Here is a 19,680-nt window from a genome sequence, read left to right as displayed (position 1 = left end):
TTCACTTCGTCTCCATTAATGATGTTTGTCCATCATGTTCAAAGAGGACCTTGGCATCTATCAGGTTGTGGGCTAGCCACGATATGTCCTCAAGTGGTTGGTAAGGCCTATACAGGCATGAAATGTTCTGCTACCATTGTTGCAGAATTTGCAGATCTGGCTTTGTGGAGTGCTCGCTTCTTTTGTGCTATGGTTGTTCTTCTGTCCTCAGATGTCTGGCAGCCTTGGTGGATTATCTGATCTAGTCCTTCTGTAGTCCACTATAACCTCCTTGGTCTTATTGGTGTTAAGGACCAAGTTATTGTCTCCACACCATGAAAGTAACCGGTTTACTTCATCTTGATAGGCAGACTCATCCCCCCCAGAGATGAATCCCACCACTGTTGTATCATCTGCAAATTTAATAATAGTATTATTGGCATGAGAGGGAATGCAGTCATGTACATAAAGAGTACAGAGTAAGAGACTCAACACACAACCAGTGTACCAGTGTTAAGAATAAGGGCTGAGGAGGTATGAATCATGGAATTCAAGAAATGCTTTTCACTGTGGCCATTTCAGATGTCATTGCTCTAGGATCCAGAGTGGGGAAGGATCAAAGCAGTCATATCCTCTCATGACACCATCCCCATTGCTTTGGGGGTTTCTGCTACACATTTGTGAAAGTGAGGAGAGGCTCTGTGTCTAATCAAATTGTCTTATGTATAAAAGGAAAATGAAGCAATGATGGAAGGCTCTTGTTTTGTACATTATCTTAGCCAAAATAATATTTTTCAATGGTAACATATTCTAGATTCATTAAAAGAATCCCAGTGGATTATCTTACTTACAGACTACATATAAACTCATAGAGACCACTAGCATTAACTAACCACTTTATTAAAACATTGCAAACATATTAACCAAAATGTTAAGAGCCACAGTGGCACAGTGGTTAGAATTCAGTACTGCAGACTACTTCTGCTGACTGCTGGCTGACTGCAGTTTGGCAGATTGATTATCAACAGGCTCAAGGTTGACTTAGCCTTCCATCCTTCGGAGGTGGGTAAAATGAGGACCCAGATTATTGGGGGGCAATAGGCTGACTCTATAAACCACATAGAGAGGGCTGTAAAGAACTGCGAAGCGGTGCTATTGCTACTGTTCCCTCCCCTTCTTAACCTATTGGTGATAAAATCCTTCATAGAAGGCTCTAAGAGCAAAGTTCCTCATCAGAACCTCCTACTATTCAAGAAATATCTTGATTGGTGGTGTTTACTCAAGAAAATTTCAGCACCTGGAATAATTGTTAAATAAGTACCTTATAACCTACAGTATTTGTGGCACTCCAGAGATAAAAAGGTGTCACGTATCTATTATCTGAATGTTAATTGTGTATGAAAGAGAGAGAGATCAGTATGTTAGACTGCACATTAGATGAAAGACCTTTTGGAATCTATACATTAAAACAATATATTTCCTTTGCAATCAGAATTTTAAAACATACATAATATGAAACTGTATTTGAAACAGTATCCCCATCTGTGGATCACATTGTGGTAACTTGTAGTTATGATGCAGAAATATTATTTGTAGTCTTTATTCTTTTTTATTTTTATTAATTTGTTTTTATTTTATTTTATATAAGGTTCTACTTATTATATTATGTATCTTGATATGGGGGTCTAATAACTGATCAACCACATAGTATTCTTATATGTTCATAAGAACCAAGTTGGATTGATTAAAAGCTAACATTTGGAATTGATCTGACCCCATATATGACACAGAATTCTTCATGACTTTTTTTCAGACCAATTATGAAATTGTTTCAGAGGCTCTGAGTGATAAACGTCAATTCCCCTTTTTCCACCCGATGTTCCCCAAAGAAGGAATCCAATATCCAGGCATTGTCCAATTGCTCTCCCATTTCAGATGGACCTTGGTTGGTCTCTTTGCTTCAGACACAGAAAATGGAGAGAATTTTATGAGGATTTTTACTCGTATGCTTGTCAGGAATGGAATTTGTGTTGTTATATCACAACGATTCTCAACGACTCGACTTACAGCACCCCTCAGGGATGCCATCTCAAAGTGGAGACAAGTCAATGTCTTTCTTCACTCCATCGAACATGTTCCTCTTTTGGAGAGAATTATTCCTTTCCATTTAACATTTATGCAGTTTCCTGGACCTATAGAAGGGAAAGTCTGGATCCTCACAGTCTTGACAAAATATAACATGCGAAGAAACAGAATTTTCAAGCACATTCATAGTGTATGGAGTTTTCCTTTACAGGAAAAAAAATGGACCAAAAATAATGCCATATATCCCTTCCACTTACTGGAACCCCAATATCGAACTCGGTCTTTGCACTGTTCTTTTTCAAAGCATGCCTTTTCTGTCAAAGGTCGGAGAAGATGCACCCAGAAAGCACCATTGGAGAATAAAATAAGCGGTATACAGATTCAAACTAGACAAAAGGTTTTCAGTATCATTAAGACTCTGGCCCATGCCTTGAATGCTGCATATTCCTCCAGATCCAGAAGAAGAGGAAAGAAGGACAAAGAGAGGTTGAGGGCTTCAAGGCTGCAGCCATGGCAGGTATTGGATCCCAACAAGAATCTTGGTTTCTTTGGAGAAGTAACTCAAAGAAAGAGGGAAAGGAATCATCTCAACCTCCTTGTGCCACAAAAGACCGACAGGTTTGGCCGATCTAATTGCTTGGAGCATAAAGTTCCAAACAGCAAAAAGTATGGCAAATATAACTTGATATTACAGACTGACAATTTTAAAAATGATATCTGCATTTTTAAATAAATTCCGGTATGCATGGGTTTGTGAGTAGCATCTTCACAAATTTACCCTCACAAATTGGAAGGAAATCCTGAGAACCTGTAGTCCAGCCTCTCATCTCTGCAGGAATCTCAGTTAAAACTTTTCTGACTGGTGGCTGTGCAGTCTTTGAAAAGAATAGAATAAGAGAGTTCACAACTTCTGGAAGCAAGTTGTTCCACTGATTAATTGTTTTAACTGTCAGGAAATTTCTCCTCAGTTCTAAGTTGCTTCTCCCCTTGAATAGTTTCCACCTATTGCTTCTTGTTCTACCCTCAGGTGCTTTGGAGAATAGTCTGACTCCCTCTTCTTTGTGGCAGCCCCTGAGATATTGGAACACTGCTATCATGTCTCCCCATACTCCTTCTTTTCATTAAACTAGACATACCCAATTTCTGCAACCGTTCTTCATATGTTTTAGTCTCCAGTCCCATAATCATCTTTGTTGCTCTTCTCTGCACTCTTCAGAGTCTCCACATCTTTTCTACATTGTGGCAACCAAAACTGAATGCAGTATTCCAAGTGTGGCCTTACCAAGGCATTATAAAATGGTATTAACACTTCATGTGATCTTGATACTATCCCGCTGTTTATAGAACTGTTTTGGCCTTTTTGGCAACTGCTGCACACAGCTGGCTCATATTTAAGTGGCTGTCCACTAGGACTCCAAGATCCCTCTCACAGTTACTACTATTGAGCAAGGTACCACCTATACTATACCTGTGCATTTTGTTTTTCTTGTCTAAATGTAGAACCTTACTTTTTTCACCATTGAATTTCATTTGGTTAGATATTGCCCAATGTTCAAGTTTGTCCAGATCCTTCCGTATCTTAAGTCTTTCTTCTGGAGTGTTGGCTATTCCTGCCAGCTTAGTGTCATCTGCAAATTTGATAAGTTCCCCATTTATCCCCTCATTCAAATAATTGATGAAGATGTTAAAGAGTACAGGGCCTAAAACAGAGCCTTGGGGTACTCCACTACATACTTCCCTCCATGTAGATGCAGTTCCATTGAGGATTACATGTTGAGTGTGGTTGGTCAGCCAGTTATGAATCCATCTGGTGGTGATGCTGTCTAACCCATATTTTTCTACTTTATCTAGTAGTAGGTTATGGTCTGCTTTATCAAATGCCTTACTGAAATCCAAGTAAATTTTGTCACTTTGTCAAAGAATGCAATAAGATTAGTCTGGCATGATCTGTTTTTGATAAACCCATGTTGGCTTTTGGTTATTACTTTACTTCTAGGTGATCGCTGATTCGTTGCTTGATTATCTTTTCAAGAATCTTCCCTAGTATTGAGGTTAGACTGATAGGTCTGTAGTTTCCTGGATCTATTTTTTTCCTTTTTTGAAGATGGGAACCACATCAGTTCTTTTCCAGTCTTGTGGCAGTTCCTCGGTGCTCCAGGATCTCTGAAAGATGTAGTTCAATGGTTCTGAGATCTCGTCTGCCAGTTCCTTCAGAACCCTGGGGTGTAATCCATCTGGTCCTGGTGATTTAAACTTGTCTAGGATAGACAGGTGCTCATTTACCATTTTCTTCCCTATTTTAAATTGTGTTCCTAATCTGTTTTTTTGCGCTGCTCTTTTTGATAGGTTGAACTGTTTTTTTCCTTTGTGTAAAGACAGATGCAACAAATGAATTAAATACCTCTGCTTTCTCCCTGTTGCTTGTCACCTTCTTTCCACTTTCTCCCTGCAATGGACCAATTGTTTCCTTGACTTTTTTCTTGTTTTTAACATATTGGAAGAAAGTTTTTTGTTACTTTTGTAGCAAGCCTTTCTTCATTGTGAGCCTGAGCTTTCCTAACTTCATCTTTACAGGGTAGGGGCTATTTGCTGATATTCTGCCTTAGTTATGTGCCCCTATTTCCACTTTTTATACTTATCCTTTTGTCTTTCAATTTGTCAGAGAGTTCTTTATGTAGCCATGCTGGTTTCTTTTGGGAGCTGTTATGTTTCTTCTTCATTGGTATTGTGCTAGACAGGGCTTTTATAATCTCACTTTTCAAAATTTCCCAAGCTTCTTGAGTTGTTTTCCCCTTGAGGATTCTCATCCATGGAATCCTTCCCAAGCTCTCTCTCTCTCTCTCTCTTTGCATTAAGACAATCAAAGAAGGGGAGACCAACCCTATCTGGTTCAAAACTGTTCCTATTAAGAGACATTTCCTCTAGTTTAGCCAAAATCTGCTTTCTTGTAGCTGAGTTAATTTTTCCAGCACCAATAATCTGTAATAACATGAAAAGATCTTCAATCAATCAATCAATCAATCAACCAGAATAGAACTGGAAGAGACTGTGGAGGTCTTCTAGTCCAACCCCTGGCTCAAGCAGTCTAATTTTGAAAAACCTCCAGTGATGAAGCATTTTTGAAGGCAAGTTGTTCCACTGGTCAATTGTCCTCACCATTAGGAAGTTTCTCTTTAATTCCAGGTTGCTTCTCTCCTTGATTAGTCTCCAACTGTTGTTTCTTGTCCTGCCCTCTGGTGCTTTGGAAAATACGTTGACCACCTCCTCTTTATGGCAGCCTTTCAAATACTGGAATACTGCTATCATGCCCCCCCCCCCCAACCTCCTTTTGTCTAGATTGGCCATACCCAATTCCTGTAACCATTCTTCATATGATTTAGTTTCCAGGCCCATGATCATGTTAGTTGCTCTTTGTAATTTTCTAAAGTCTCAGCATCTTTTTTGTAATGTAGTGACGAAAAATGGATGCAGTATTCCAGGTGTGGTCTCACTAAGGCCCATGTGATTTTCATTCTATGCCTCTGTTTATGCAACAAAGGATTGTATTGGCTTTTGGGGGGGGGGCGGCTGCACACTGCTGGCTCATGTTTTACCCTCATGCTTTGGGGTACCAAACTGGCAGCCCATTGGCCGGATGCATCACGTGCAAGCCACACACACACACACACACACACACACACACACACACCAGCTCTGCAAAGTTGTCATGATACATTGTGATATATCATGTGACATGATTGAGTTTGACATCCGTGATGTAGGATAAAAAACCAAGGTTTCTGCTTTTAATATTTGTGGATTTTTCCATTCTAGCTTCATCCTTTTATGAAGAAGGATGTATTTTGTAATATTTCCCTTTGGAAACTGTACGTGGATCAAAATGGAGATATAGCAGCAGATCTGGACATCGTGAGCTGGATGTTTGACTCCAAGGATTACCTCATCAAAGGCAAACTGGGGAGTTTTGAAAAAAAGGTAGTTTTTGTCAACCAAGATGCTCTTCAACGGCTAGCGTTGCTCAACCAGGTGAGGAAAAATATTGGTGTCTTTTTTCTATTGTCCAAAAACGTAGCACCTATTTCAAGCAAGCTAAGCATAGTCACTGTGGCTTAATGATGAAATGAAGCCATATGAAACTAATCAGAGGGGCCATCAGGTGCTTGGATTGTGATTCTGATTTCCTTGGCAAAGAAGAAGGCAATTTTGTTTAGTAGTTTCTGAATTTGGTGTCAGACTGAATCCAATTAAATTCAGTCAAAACCTAGTCTGTAGTCTGTAATTGTTCTGACTCAATTCCCCAAATATGACCAACCCTCTGAAGTTAACTCAAAGATTCTTTTATTAGGAGCACCAGCAGCCCTGGCAAAAAAGTTTCTCTCTCACAGCAGGATGACAAGTCCAGCCAGCCAGAAGATGAATAGTTGTCTGCCACATCTATTCATCTCTGCCCCCTGCCTTTTATCCCCAGAGCTCAGGTGGAGCTTCATTAGCAGTGGTGGCTCTTCTGTCCCAAGGATTGGCCACAGATTTCCACTGTTCTCCTCTTCTCTGCCTTCTGTGCATCTGCATGTCAGGCACTGGACCAGTGGTAGGTTGCAGGTGGTACGCCCTGGTACGGGCGTACCGGAGCCTGCCCAGAGCACCGGATACCGTTCTGGTACAGTGCTCCGGAGGGCCCACCCACCTGCCTGAGCTCCTTACCTGTCTTTTAAGGCTTCTGCGCTTCTGCACATGGGATGGCGCACACAGCGCCTGCGCGACACTCCGCGGAAGCTGGAGAGTCGTGGAGGCTCGCGGAAGCACTAAGAGTTCTCCGAACTACTCAAAATTTCCCCTACCGGTTCTCCAGAAGTAGTCAGAACCTGCTGAATGCCACCTCTGTGTGGCAGCCATATGGATTGAGCAAATAAATATATAAAGAAACAAATAACATTCCCTTTAAGGTTGACGCCCTTATTTAGTTTGTAGCTTTAGTAGAAGACTGCTTTGAACCTCTTTCAAAGGGCTTTACAATGCTTTGTATAGTCATTAAGAATTTTTTGCAGATCCTACTAGTGAGAAGTTGTTTTCTTCATCACAGATTTACTTTTTGAAAATAAATCTAATGGAGTAAAATTTATAATTTTACTTTCTTTTATTTCAAAATTTAATATGACTAGATAATCGTATTTTATTGGTAGCAGTAGTACTAAAGCATGTACTGTATTGTATAATACATCTATATTTAACTTACCACTTTGGGAATGAGACAGGGGAAGCAGATAAAGCAACTAATTAAAAGCATCATAGCAAATGATAAAATGATTAGGTATAACAATTAATTTCAGCCCCATTAAGGTGTATTATGATTGAATAAAAATTCAATTCTAAGCAGAACAGCTCAACAGTGTAACCAATTAGCCGCACAGAGAACAGGGTCCCTTCATTGGATGGATCCACATGAAAGCTAGACGGCTCTTGATCTGGGATTCTTGCATCAGGATTTCTCCTGTATCAAACAGAAGGATGGATCACAGGGACCCAAAATGATCTCTTCCAATTCTGTGATTTTAATTTTAGTGGGTCTTCTTAGCGCTAATTTATTTTTTTTAATTTCAAATGTTTTATTCATTTTCATTTTCAATTTTGTACATTCACTTATATACTGAATATTTGCAATAATATAAAAAAATAAAACAAACCTAAACACAACTCATCATCCAACATATAAAACCAACCTGTCACTTTCATCCTCCATACACCCCTTCTTCTCCCCCTCCAACTTTCCTTTCTCCCTCCAACAATCACCCCTCCTACTTCCCTTTCCCCTCCTATCTTCCTTTCTCGCCTTCCTCACCCTCCTTCCCCTCTCATCCTCCTTACATTCCCCTCTTCCTCCCTCCTTACTTCTCCCTCTTCTTTTCCTCTACTTCTCACTTTGGTGCATTTCTCTATTCATTAATCTATTCAGTTACTAAAAATTGCGCTAAAAAGAAAAGAGAAGAAGAAAGAAAAAAAGAAAAGAAAAGAAAAGAAAAGAAAAAAAGAGAAAAATAAAAAGAAAAGATAAGGAACAACAGTATACAAGTGTATCCTTCTTATTCTATATATTGAGACTATATCTCCACCCACCCACCCACCCACCCCCAATGAACCCCCCTCCCTAATCCCCTCCGACTTCCCAGGTCCCACACCCGGCACAGTTCACTACCATTCACCTTCTGGAATATCTTATAGTCAAATAGATTAAAAATAATAATGAAAATAAAATAAAAAGAACACTCCGAAAAAAGAAAAAAGAAAAAAAGAAAAAAAATCTTTTTGCATTATGCTCAGCCTCCCATCATTATTAAAATTTAAACAGTATAGATCATTCCATTTATATTTTATCTTCGTCCCTTGCTTCTTTGATATTTACCCCCATCTTCCTGTAGACTCTCCAAATAGCCTTTCTTAACCTTATATTCAGATAATAGTTTATACAAAAATCAATTTACCTTCTAATACAGAGCAGTCTAATCATACTTTCGCTACTCTTCTTCCTACCCCTCGCTTCTCATCTCCATTCCTCCCAAGCCAAAATTCCATAAGATTAGGATCTCTCTCTTCACTTTAAAATCCTGAGCTTTTTATGTTAGACTTCAAGCATGTAAATCCGTAAAATGTGTGCCCAAAATCCATACCACTTCATTCAGTCCCAAGATCCCTTCATCAATATCCCGCTCCACCTTCCCTTCTGCCCCACTCCTCCCGACTCCATTCATCCCAAACCGCAATTCAAATAAATCTTGGTCTCCACTTTCCTCACACCAGAAAACAATTCATGCGTAGTTTGGATTAAAATTCAAATAAGTCTTATAAAGATCCCATACAATATCTGTCCAAAATAAGCGATGCTTCTTTCCGTTCCTCATTGATATACAGCTTTACCATTTCATACCAAACAGGAATCCTAAAATTTTAATCAATCCAAGAGTTTAGAAAGTATTTTAAAGACATCGCTGGATCTTTATTCTTTACTCTTCTGCCCTTCCGGAAAGAGAAGGCAACCCTCTGCCTTATAGCCACGTGTCCCGCTGCTTTGAAGATATGGCTAAATCCTCAGTTTCCGCTCTTCTGCCTCTCTGGTAGGGGGAGAACAACTCCCTCCGTCTTGTAACCAAGTGAATTGCTGCTTGTCTTTCCTTCACCTTGTCTTTCCGCGTTTCCGAGTGAGTCAGGAAGTCCCACCTTCAGAGTTTTATAATAAAAGTCCCGAGCTTCCGAAACAGAATTGAGACGAAATCTTTGATTCTCGAATGTAACTGTGATTCCAACTGGAACGTCCCATTTATACTGTATTTGGTGGTTTCTAAGCTCTTTGGTTAAAAAAGTATAATCTCTCCTTGCTTGCAGCATCTGGAGTGGTATTTCTTTAAAGACAAACAAATCCTGCCCATCGATTCGCAGCCTGTTGTTGTAAAACTTTTGGATGATCGCATTTCTGGATTCTCTTGTGAAAAAATATATAATTATGTCTCTTGGAAGCTGTCGCTGTTCTGCTACACACGAATTCTGGCGATAGATTTTTCGAATATTCCAATCAAAATTGAGTCCCGGACTTCCCACCGCTTGACTGAAAGCTTCTACAAACGTCTGTTTCAAGTTCTCTCCTTTCTTTTCGGGCAGTCCTCTGACTCTTATTGCACACGCCTTTCTGTTGTAATTTATCATTATAAGTTGTGTTTGAGTATCTCTAATCTCTTGTTGTAATGCTTGAATGTTGGAAGTCAAATTAAAATTAGCCTCCTCCAAAGTTTCCAGTTTAGTCTCCATTTCTTCGGTATAATCTGTCAAAGTAGACATAGCTTCAAACATATCCATCTTTATTTGGGCAATCTTGGTCTCTATTTTGTCGCATAAGTCCAGCACAAATTCTTTGATTTCTTGTTTAAAGTCATTGAGTATTTGAAAAAGAAGCTCCTGTGTTAAGGAATCTCCAGTAGGAGGTGTGGGAGGCAAGGGCAGCGATTTTATAACAAGTTCTTTAAGCCCATGCGAAGGGGAGCGTTTTGCCTGCTTAGACCTGGGAGCCATTATAGATAAAAGCTGAGAATAAACAGATAAACAGTATCTTCACCTGCTCAGTTCTCAATAAGTTATTTGTAGATTTTGCTTGTTAATGAGGAGCAGTCTCCGGGAAGATAGAGCCAGTTAATTACGTCATCTATTAATCACCAACACAGTAAAAACGCCATTTTGTAGCACGATTGAACAAAGAAGCCTCAAAGGAAAACGAGGCTGGTGTTTAAGATAGTTATAAAAAAAGGAACATCTCAGGAGTAGAACCCGCTCGTGTTAGTCTTAAGTAGCTTTAAGCAGCTTATCATTGTCCTGAGGGGGGGGAATCACCTGTCTAGGGCTGCAAAAAAAAGCAGCTGAGAAGAACTGGCTGGAGATAAGAGCTCAGTTACGCTGGGTCTTTTCTCCGTTCGCAGCCCCCCAAAAAAGAAAAGGGGCTGTGAACTACGAATAAATCCTAGCACCTGAGCTTCTGCCTGCCCCTTTCTGCCAAAAAGGGGTGATATCTATTGATCTTAATTAGATATACAGACCAGAACTCTGAGAGGAGCTCCGTTGAGCTCCTTCGGCGACAGGCTCCGCCCCCAGAAGTCTAGATAATCGTATTTTAATGCCATGGATATATGAAGAATGGAGGAGTGCATGTTAATATGGCTATATGGGGGAAGCCATTGGTTGTCATTTAATGCTTAAGTATTTTTTCAGTTCAATTCTTCGAGACTTTATTAAGTAGAAAAGTACTTCATTGCAAAGTGATCTGCCAGAAGTAAAGGTGAAGAACTAAATGAAGAAACTGCAAGTTCTTACAGTCGTTGGGAATTAGTTAGAAATTTTATATTCATCTAAGTGAGGCCCAGTGTTGTGGCCCAGCAGTGGGACAATGGACAAAGAAGAGGTTGGGGAGGAACAAGGGCCAGTCCTGGAGGCTGGCAAAGGCTTGGATGAGGGCTCTGCATCGGAGGCAGAGATAGGGCCAAAGCCATCTAGCGGTTCTCAGCTGCCTTCAGAGCTAGACAGCAGTGAGGCAGAGGAACAGCTGGAGCCTGTTACCAATGTCCACATGAGCAGAGCTGCCACAAGAAAAGAACAGCTAAGAAATCAGGGTTGACTTGGAGTAAAGCCACAGGTGGATGGTGGATGGCCCCTCACATAGGAAATAAAAGAAGAGTGAAAGGGGAATGGGTTTTTGCAGGAAACAATTCATTTGTTTGTCTGTTCATCCATTCATTTCAGGAGTGTGAAGATCTGTCCATGAATCTCAGAGACTCTGTGCCAAGTCTTTCTTTGCACAGCACTATATTTGGAAAATATTTACATGGTAGCTTTCCATGTAAATATTTTTAGATAAGGTCTGTGGTCATAAATTCACCTTTGAAAGACTGTTTATCAGGCCTTTGCTGAATGTCAATGAGAGGAATCCACATTCATTTAATAAAAGGGGTTTTGTCAGGACCAGGAATCTGCCTTGTGCTTTTTGGGAAAGCCTAGGTTAGAACACCCACAGTGTATTGGACTAACCTTTACATTGACCTCTATCCTCCATGGATGGTCAATTTTGACATGATTTTTTTGACATTTCTTATTTGCCCTCTTTAGAGTTTCCCTCAATCAAAATGTGTGGAAAATTGTCATCCTGGATTTGTCAAACAGGCTCGAGAAGGAGAGCCAGTTTGCTGCTACGACTGCATTCCTTGTCCAAAGGGGACCATCTCCACTCAGGAAGGTGAGTAACTCTGGAGAAAGTATGCTGTATTCATCCAGAGCATCTAGATAAAGATGCATGTTAAAGACACATTTAATTTTGAACATGTTGCTGTTTTTCTTCCATAATGGGAGGAATAAGAGAAAGATCTTGAAGGATGAGATTGGAAGAGATAGAAGAACTTGGTGGATTCTTCAAGAGTACTTGTGTTAGGAGAAATCTTTCTTCTTGTTGTTAGTTTAGTAATGTCCTCTCATCTTACCTTTACTAAGAACATCTGAATTCTTTGAAATTTGAGAAATGGTTTCAGATGAATGGCTTTTTCATATCTAAGCTAACTTTATTTTATAGGCCAATGATACATCGATCAATCATTCAACCAATATTTCAATCAATTAATCCAACAGTCAATCTTTATTAAGATCATAGGATCACATAAGCAGAAAAATCCAATTGGGAGAATCACGGGGGGTGGGGGGTGAGCTGTTGGGTTCAAGAAACAAGAGAAAACCAAGTGGAGAACTCACCATAAAATCCATCTAGAGGATATCAATGTGAGAGGAGAGATGTAAATTTAATATTATTAGGCAGAAAAATCTGCCTCTTTTCTCTCCAATATTTTATCCTGTGGTTTAAGAAGTAAAAGACAAATATAGTATCAAGACAAAATAAAGACAAATATAGACACAATAGTAGTAACTTTGAGAGGGATCTTGGAGAACTTATAGCCAAGTTCAACCCTCCCACGTTCAACAAAAGCACCATAATGGATTCATTAGTAGGATTCCTACTGAGCCTGTCCACCTTAGCTCATCTTTTCAATGTTATTGGATATTAAACAGTGAAATACAAACAATTGCAACACACACACACACAGACACACACAGAGTTGTGATTCTAAAAGGAAAAAAAGCTTTAAATTCACTTTTGGGATTAAAAGCAACCAGATATAAAGGAAGAAGAAAAGAGAATTAATAAAGAACAATCTACATACTTTGCACTTAAACCAATGTGAAGGTCATTAGTCTTTAAAAGTAGTATTACAGCTAGAGAGAATGGAAATAAATTAATTCATCTTTTATTCTTAGAAGCTGAAGTCACTGCAGAAACAGGTAACAATCTCAGTTTCTGTTCATGTGTTGGTTCAGGAAATGATCTTTTTCTACTATCAAATTATTTTGATATGGACTTTGAGCAAAAGGCAGTTAAAACCAACAATGAAACATTTTACGAAACCAACCTAAAGCATGTAACAGAAATAATAAAGATTGAAAGAGGCAACTACATCGGCAGGTTACAGGTGGTGCAACTACTGCATGGGATCCCTATCATTAGGGGGTCCACAGTTCTGTTGAAAGAATGACATATTAAGGAATTTGTAGAGGGGCTCAAGGATTGCAGCTAATTTCACATTTGGGGTACTCAATGCCTATTTCCAGCAATGGGCACAGCACCTTCTATCTTGAAGGAGGTCTCCCTTTCAAGAGGCTCACTGTGGACCTCTGCATGCAAGACCAGAGCAGACATGATAGATATGCCTCAGATTGGTTCCCTAAAATATTTCCACCTTACAGTTCTTTGGAAGCCTGCTTTTTCTGTTGGAACTCCTGCCCTATTGCACATCTTCTTCCTTGAATTCCAACAGGCACCCAGCCTTCTGAAATTCCTGAGATATATTTTCTTACCCCAATTGATGAGATAAAGTGAGGTTAGTGCAGGATGAGGGTGTGGTGTGTTGCATCAGTTAAGGTGTTGTGACTCTTGAGTATTTCTCTTTTGGATCTTATTTCTTCTTCTTGTTTTTATAGCTGTATACATTGGGGGGGGGGATTTTTGCTGGTTGTAAGCTGCCTGAAGTTTGCTTTAAAAAGGTCAGCCCGACAAATGTTTTATATATGTATGCAGCTTCCTATTTACAATTTACTGTATTTTTCACTCCGTAAGACACACTCCCCCGCTCAAAAAAGTGGGTGGAAATGTCTGTGACTCGGTGCTGGTCCTCTGGTGAATAGCAGCCAGGCCATGGTAACGGGGTCCTTTTACAGTGCTAAATCCCGCCTCCTCTGTCTTTGTCATTGCCCACCTCTTCTGTCTCTTTTTCGCAGTACAGGAGTCAATAGGCAGAGCTGGCACATGAGAGGACACCTATCTGTGGTCCTCTCAAGCTCCGTGCAGTGGTGGGATTCAATTTTTTACTACCAGCTCTGTGGGCATGGCTTGATGGGTGTGGCGTAGCTTTGTGGGCATGGTTTGGGGACGTGGCAGGGGAAGGATACTGTAAAATCACCATTTCCTCCCCACTCCAGGGAAGGTTACTGCAAAATCCCAATTTTCTCCTGATCAGCTGGGACTCGAGTGGCAGAGAATAGAAGGGGGTGGGGGCAGTCAGAGTTGGTATTTACCGGTTCTCCGAACTACGCAAACTTTCTGCTACCGGTTCTCCAGAACTGAACCTGCTGAATACCACCTCTGGATCTGTCTGATTTTTTTTTCTTGTTTTCCTCCTCTAAACCTAGGTGCGTCTTATGGTCAGGTATGTCTTATAGTGCGAAAGATATGGTACTTGGTGTTCCTGTCTCTCAGTATCATCTGTCATCCAAAGAAGGTCTTTCTTGAGATGTGAAAAGAGAGACTATAAAAGGAATATTACTTTCTGTTTTGTCAGATACTGAAAAATGCACCCAGTGCCCAGATGATCAATATCCAACTGAGAGCCGAATACAATGCATCCCCAAAAGAATAACCTTCCTGTCTTATGAAGAACATATCAGCATCATCCTGATCTCCTTTGGCCTAATCTTGTTCCTAACCACAGGATTTGTGTTAATCATGTTCCTTCAGTACCGAGAAACTCCTATTGTCAAAGCCAACAACCGGGACCTCTCCTACATCCTCCTGGTCTCCCTCCTGCTTTGCTTCTTATCCTCCTTGTTCTTTATTGGCCGACCAAGGAAAGCTTCCTGCCTTCTCCGACAAGCGGTATTCAGCATTGTATTCTCAATAGCTGTGTCTTCTTTGTTGGCCAAAACTATCACAGTGGTATTGGCCTTCCTGGCTTCAAAACCAGGAAATAGGATGAGAAGGTGGTTGGGGAAGAGCTTGGCCAACACCATCATCCTTTCAGGTTCTGGTGCCCAGGTTGTCATCTGTGCCTTGTGGCTGGGGATTTCTCCCCCATTCCCTGACTCTGACCTCCACTCCCAGCCTGGGGAGATCATCTTTCAATGCAATGAAGGCTCCATCACCATGTTTTATGTTGTCCTTGGCTATATGTGTTTCCTAGCCATCATTTGCTTCACTGTAGCTTTTTTGGCAAGGAACCTGCCTGGGGCATTCAATGAAGCTAAGCTGATCACTTTCAGCATGCTGGTTTTCTGCAGTGTCTGGGTCTCCTTCCTGCCCGCCTATCTGAGCACCAAAGGAAAGTCTATGGTAGTCGTGCAGATCTTCTCCATCTTGGCCTCCAGTGCTGGGCTGCTGGGCTGTATCTTTTTCCCCAAATGCTACATCATCATCCTGAGGCCAGATCTAAATACAAAGGAACATTTAATGACAAAAGTAGGGAAATAATAGTGAAACTGTTCTTAGGCTCATGACATTTCATTTTCCACTGCCGTTTTTAGTGTGCTTGTATTCTTCATTGCATAAATTGGACAATTAAGATTATTAAAAAAAACCCCACTAATGAATAGAAATGTGAAGTTTAAGAGTAATTAAATTAAAATTCAACATAATCTTCAAACAGTAGAATAATTGAATAGATAATTGAAATTTTCATGCAGCCAGAGATGCACAGGATAAGAAATAAGGATAAGAAATTAACATGAGGCAAATGCAGAGGAGACAAATTTCCCAAAAGAAAGTGAGAAAGTGTACATTACCTAAGATAGGATGAATATGGAAACATAAATTTTTGAATACTCCCCCCGCCCTCCCTCCTTCTCCTTTTCTTGGAAGTAGATGAGCCAGTAAACACACTAGATCAGTGATGGTGAACCTTCACACATGTCCATGGCTTTCTTGGAGTCTGGGGAGAGCGACAACAGCCTCCCTGTCCCCCCAGGCCCTCCAGAGGCAGGAAACAACACGTTTCCCAACTTCTGGTGGGCTCATTTTTTGCCCTCCCCAGGCTCCAAAGCCTTTCTTGGAGCCTTGGGAGGGCAAAACCAGCCTCCCCCGCACCCTTAGAGGCCTTCCAGAGGCCGGAAACGGCCCATTTCTCAACTTCCAGTGGGCCGGGTAGGTCTGTTTTCACCCTCCCCAGGTTCCAGAGCCTTTCCTAGAGCCGGAGGAGGGTGAAAATGGATTCCCTGCCCGCACAGAAGCTCTCCAGATGCCAAAAATGGAAACAAACAAACTTTGTTTCTGAACTTCCCTTGGAACATTTTTGCCCTCCCCAGGGGAGGGTGAAAAATGGCCCAACGGAAGTTTGTTTTTGAACTTCTGGTGGACCTGTTGGGCCATTTTTTGCCCTCTCCAAGCTTCAGGAAAGCCTCCCTCCCCTTGCCTTCTGAAAGGCCAAAAATCAGCTGGCCAGCGTGCACATGCATGCTGGAGCTGACATAGGCAACCTCTCGTGTGGCCTCAGAGATGGCTCTGCGTGCCCCATGTGAGACCCATGCCATAGGTTTGCCCCATGGCTCTAGATCAGTGGTCCCCAACCTTTTTATCGCCGCGGACCAGTCAGCCTTTGATAATTTTACCGTGGCCCGCTGAGTGCGCGCAGGGGTGGGGGGGTGTTGTTCGCGACGACACATTGATTGTTTATATATCAGATTGTTTTGATTAAACAACTTTTATTTTATTGTATTAAACATGCCATACTAGGGCCTAGTATCAATGTTTTGATACTGATCTGGCTGGGTAACTTTAGCCCATTCACTCTATCTAAGCCCCCCCACCTCACAAGGTTGTCGTGGGGGAAATAGGGGGTGGGAGTATTAGGTATCTTCACTACCATATATAAAAGGAGATACTATCTTAAATAACAAAGTGGGCCCCCACCTCCAAAATATACTAAAAGAAAAAAGATTCCATGTGCTCAACTAATTTTTTTAAAATCATCACTATATTATGGACTACAGACTATATATATATATATATATATATATATATATATATATATATATATATATATATATATATATATATATATATATATATATATATATATATATGTATATATACACATACATACATACACACACATACATACATACATACATACATACATATATACATACCGTACGTATGTACGTACGTATATATATAATGTCCAAATAACAGGAAAAGCGCTTCAAGGACCAAAGTATATTCCTTTTTTGCAGCCTTAAGAGAACTCTCGTTTTTTCGCCCGTTGGCGAAATTTTGGAAGAGAGGCAAGAGACTTCAGGCACCGAGCCCCCACCCCTGGCTGCGGCAACTGGAGCGGGCGGGAGGCAGGGAAGGGGTGGGCAAGACCGCCGCTTTTCCACCGTGCGCTGCAATAGCGGCAGCGGCGGCCTGAATCTGGCGACTGCCCCTCACCACCTCAGGCGGCGCTCATACCCTCCCCTTTCCTGCGCTACCGTTAGACTCCTCTCAGCCCCCCACCCACGCCCGCGGAGGGCGCACGCACGCCAAAATCGCGCACCCCCATCTCCCCTCAAAAGACCCCCCCGCCCTCGGCTGCCCAACGTTCTCTCTCTCTCTCTCTCTCTCTCTACCTCTCCCGCCGTTCCTTCTCACAAGCCAAGGCCGGGCGGGGAAGCGCCGTCTCCGTCCCGGGCGCGCCGCCCCTCCCTGGGCAACTCGGAGACGACTGAGCCGCTTTTTCTCCGGCTGCGCGGCCCGGTGCCAGGTACTCCACGGCCCGGCACCGGTCCGCGGACCGGGGGTTGGGGACCACTGCTCTAGATGACCTGGAGTTATGTGGACATAATCTGTCCTCTACCATCCTCTGGAGTTTATTTAAGCTCATGCCTACTGCTTCAGTGATCCCATCCAGTCACCTCATTCTCTGTCGTCCCCTTCTTTTGCCCTTTATCTTTCCTAGCATTAGGATCTTCTCCAGTGAGTCCTTCCTTCTCATTAGGTGGCCAAAGTATTTGAGTTTCAACTTCAGGATCTGGTTTTCTAAAGAACAGTCAGGGTTGATCTCCTCTAGAACTGAGTGGTTTGATCGCCTTGCAGTCCAATAGATTTGCAGAAGTCTTCTCCAGCACTGGATGACTTATGCCAGTTATTTTGCAAGTGTTGTATGACATTATAGACTTTGTGGACTTCAGACTTTCAGGACTTGGTCTTGAAACATAATTGCTTAAGTACCCTTCCTAGACATAACCCCCAAATAATGATCCAACAGCAAAACAGCACCTGGAGAGCTCAAGAACCTCTGAATATTTGATCCAAGGAAGAAGAAAACATCTTCATACCAGATTGGTCTCTTGTCCAAAGAAGCCACCTGATACTGTAGTCCCCAAAATGAAAAGCTTTCAGCGTTGTACTATGTGAATGGGAAAAGAATATATGCTAGATAATGTAAGGAGGATATTCCGTAAACGTCACTATCCTGACTTAACTAGGGGGCTGCAGGGAGAGCCCACCTTATCCAGAAGCTGCCTAGAGGATAACTGACTTTGTTTCATCCAATGGTGGGGAAAGCGTTGGATCACCAAGTGATCCATTCCCTGATCTCCCCACCCTTCCTTGAAGAAACAACACTAAGGAGAAGGGAGAAAGGGGAAAGACCCCTCTCTCTGCCACTTTACTCATAACTGGAGTTGTATGGGGAATAAAGTTTGTATCTGTTTTCAGATGCTTCATGCAAGACATCTCTCTGTGTTGATTTTCTGTCTAGGGTTTTCTTTATTGCCTCAGTTAGGCTGTGTCTACAATGCTATAGCTATGTGTAACAATACTATACCTGCTTCTTTAAATCATACTGTAAAATATGATTGGTTGCTGTTTTCTTCAATCGGCCATAAGAGGGAACCAGAATGACTGTTAGCTCTCTGTTTGTTAGTTGCTGGACTGATCTGATCTGATCTGAATGTTTTGGAAGCTGGCTGTTAGAAAGTGCTGTGAACTATTGTAAGTTTTGCAACTGCTAGCAAACCTTGAGTACTGGACTGTTTGTATGTTTATGGACTATGTTATTTGGATTATCCCTTAACTGAAAGACATAGATGACTGATTGTCTTATCCGTGTATGACTTGGACTATTTGATGGACTCTGATACCTCTATTTCCACGAAAGTAAAAGCCTATTTAAACTGCAGTGTCTCTGTATGCTGGTTTGTGTGTTCTCCAACACAACTCTCACAACGCTTCTCTGAACGCACTTGCTCTCCCAACGGGGAGCTTACCTAACAACCTCCATTCAAATGCCTCCACATTTGGGACAAGGTGACCAAATAAACCAGACAACCTTGACTAGGTCCCAAGGCCATGGATCCAATTGAAAAAGGATCTGTTGCCTGAAATCTGCCTTTCTTTAGGTCAGCGTTTATACTTGAACTAAGTTATTTGCCCAATTCATTCTTGTTAGTCACCTTCCTCAGTGAAAAGCAGCTCCTTCAGGTTTCTTCTGTTGAGAGACCAGTTACATCAGTAACTGTTTAAACTATTGGTAATTCTTTTGTTCAGTATGCAGGTTAGCCAACATTTGACTTAAACAACTGTTTAAGAGAGGACAGATATGAGTGATGTCCTGGGTTCTGCGAAAGGTTAGCAGATTTCTTCAAAATTATTTACTTTATTTATTTATGGTCTCAACCTCATCTCCTTAATAGCTCTATGAGAATCAGTATTCCCATTCCCCTGAGGTCTGTGAAGTGTTGGAAGAAAATGGATATTACAAGTTCCTCATTCAAATGACACATTTCCTCGCATAA

The 19,680-nt window shown here is 41.4% G+C and overlaps 1 protein-coding gene across 1 annotated transcript in view; it reads left to right on the top strand.

Moving 5' to 3' along the window:
• Positions 1-19,680, top strand: part of LOC148047259 (vomeronasal type-2 receptor 26-like) — a 33,887-nt gene extending 14,207 nt beyond the window's left edge. The window contains exons 3-4 of the mRNA XM_087708013.1: positions 5,878-6,090; positions 19,579-19,680. Coding sequence (XP_087564139.1) covers positions 5,878-6,090; positions 19,579-19,680 — 315 coding nt within the window. The remainder of the gene's footprint in view (positions 1-5,877; positions 6,091-19,578) is intronic.

This window comes from Thamnophis sirtalis, unplaced genomic scaffold (assembly GCF_051295495.1).
Source record: "Thamnophis sirtalis isolate CommonGarterSnake01/CBP01778 unplaced genomic scaffold, rThaSir2_p1.2 scaffold_3, whole genome shotgun sequence".
NCBI lineage: Eukaryota > Metazoa > Chordata > Lepidosauria > Squamata > Natricidae > Thamnophis > Thamnophis sirtalis.
Note: the sequence above shows the minus strand (reverse complement) of the source record. Positions and strands in the feature narration are given on the sequence as shown.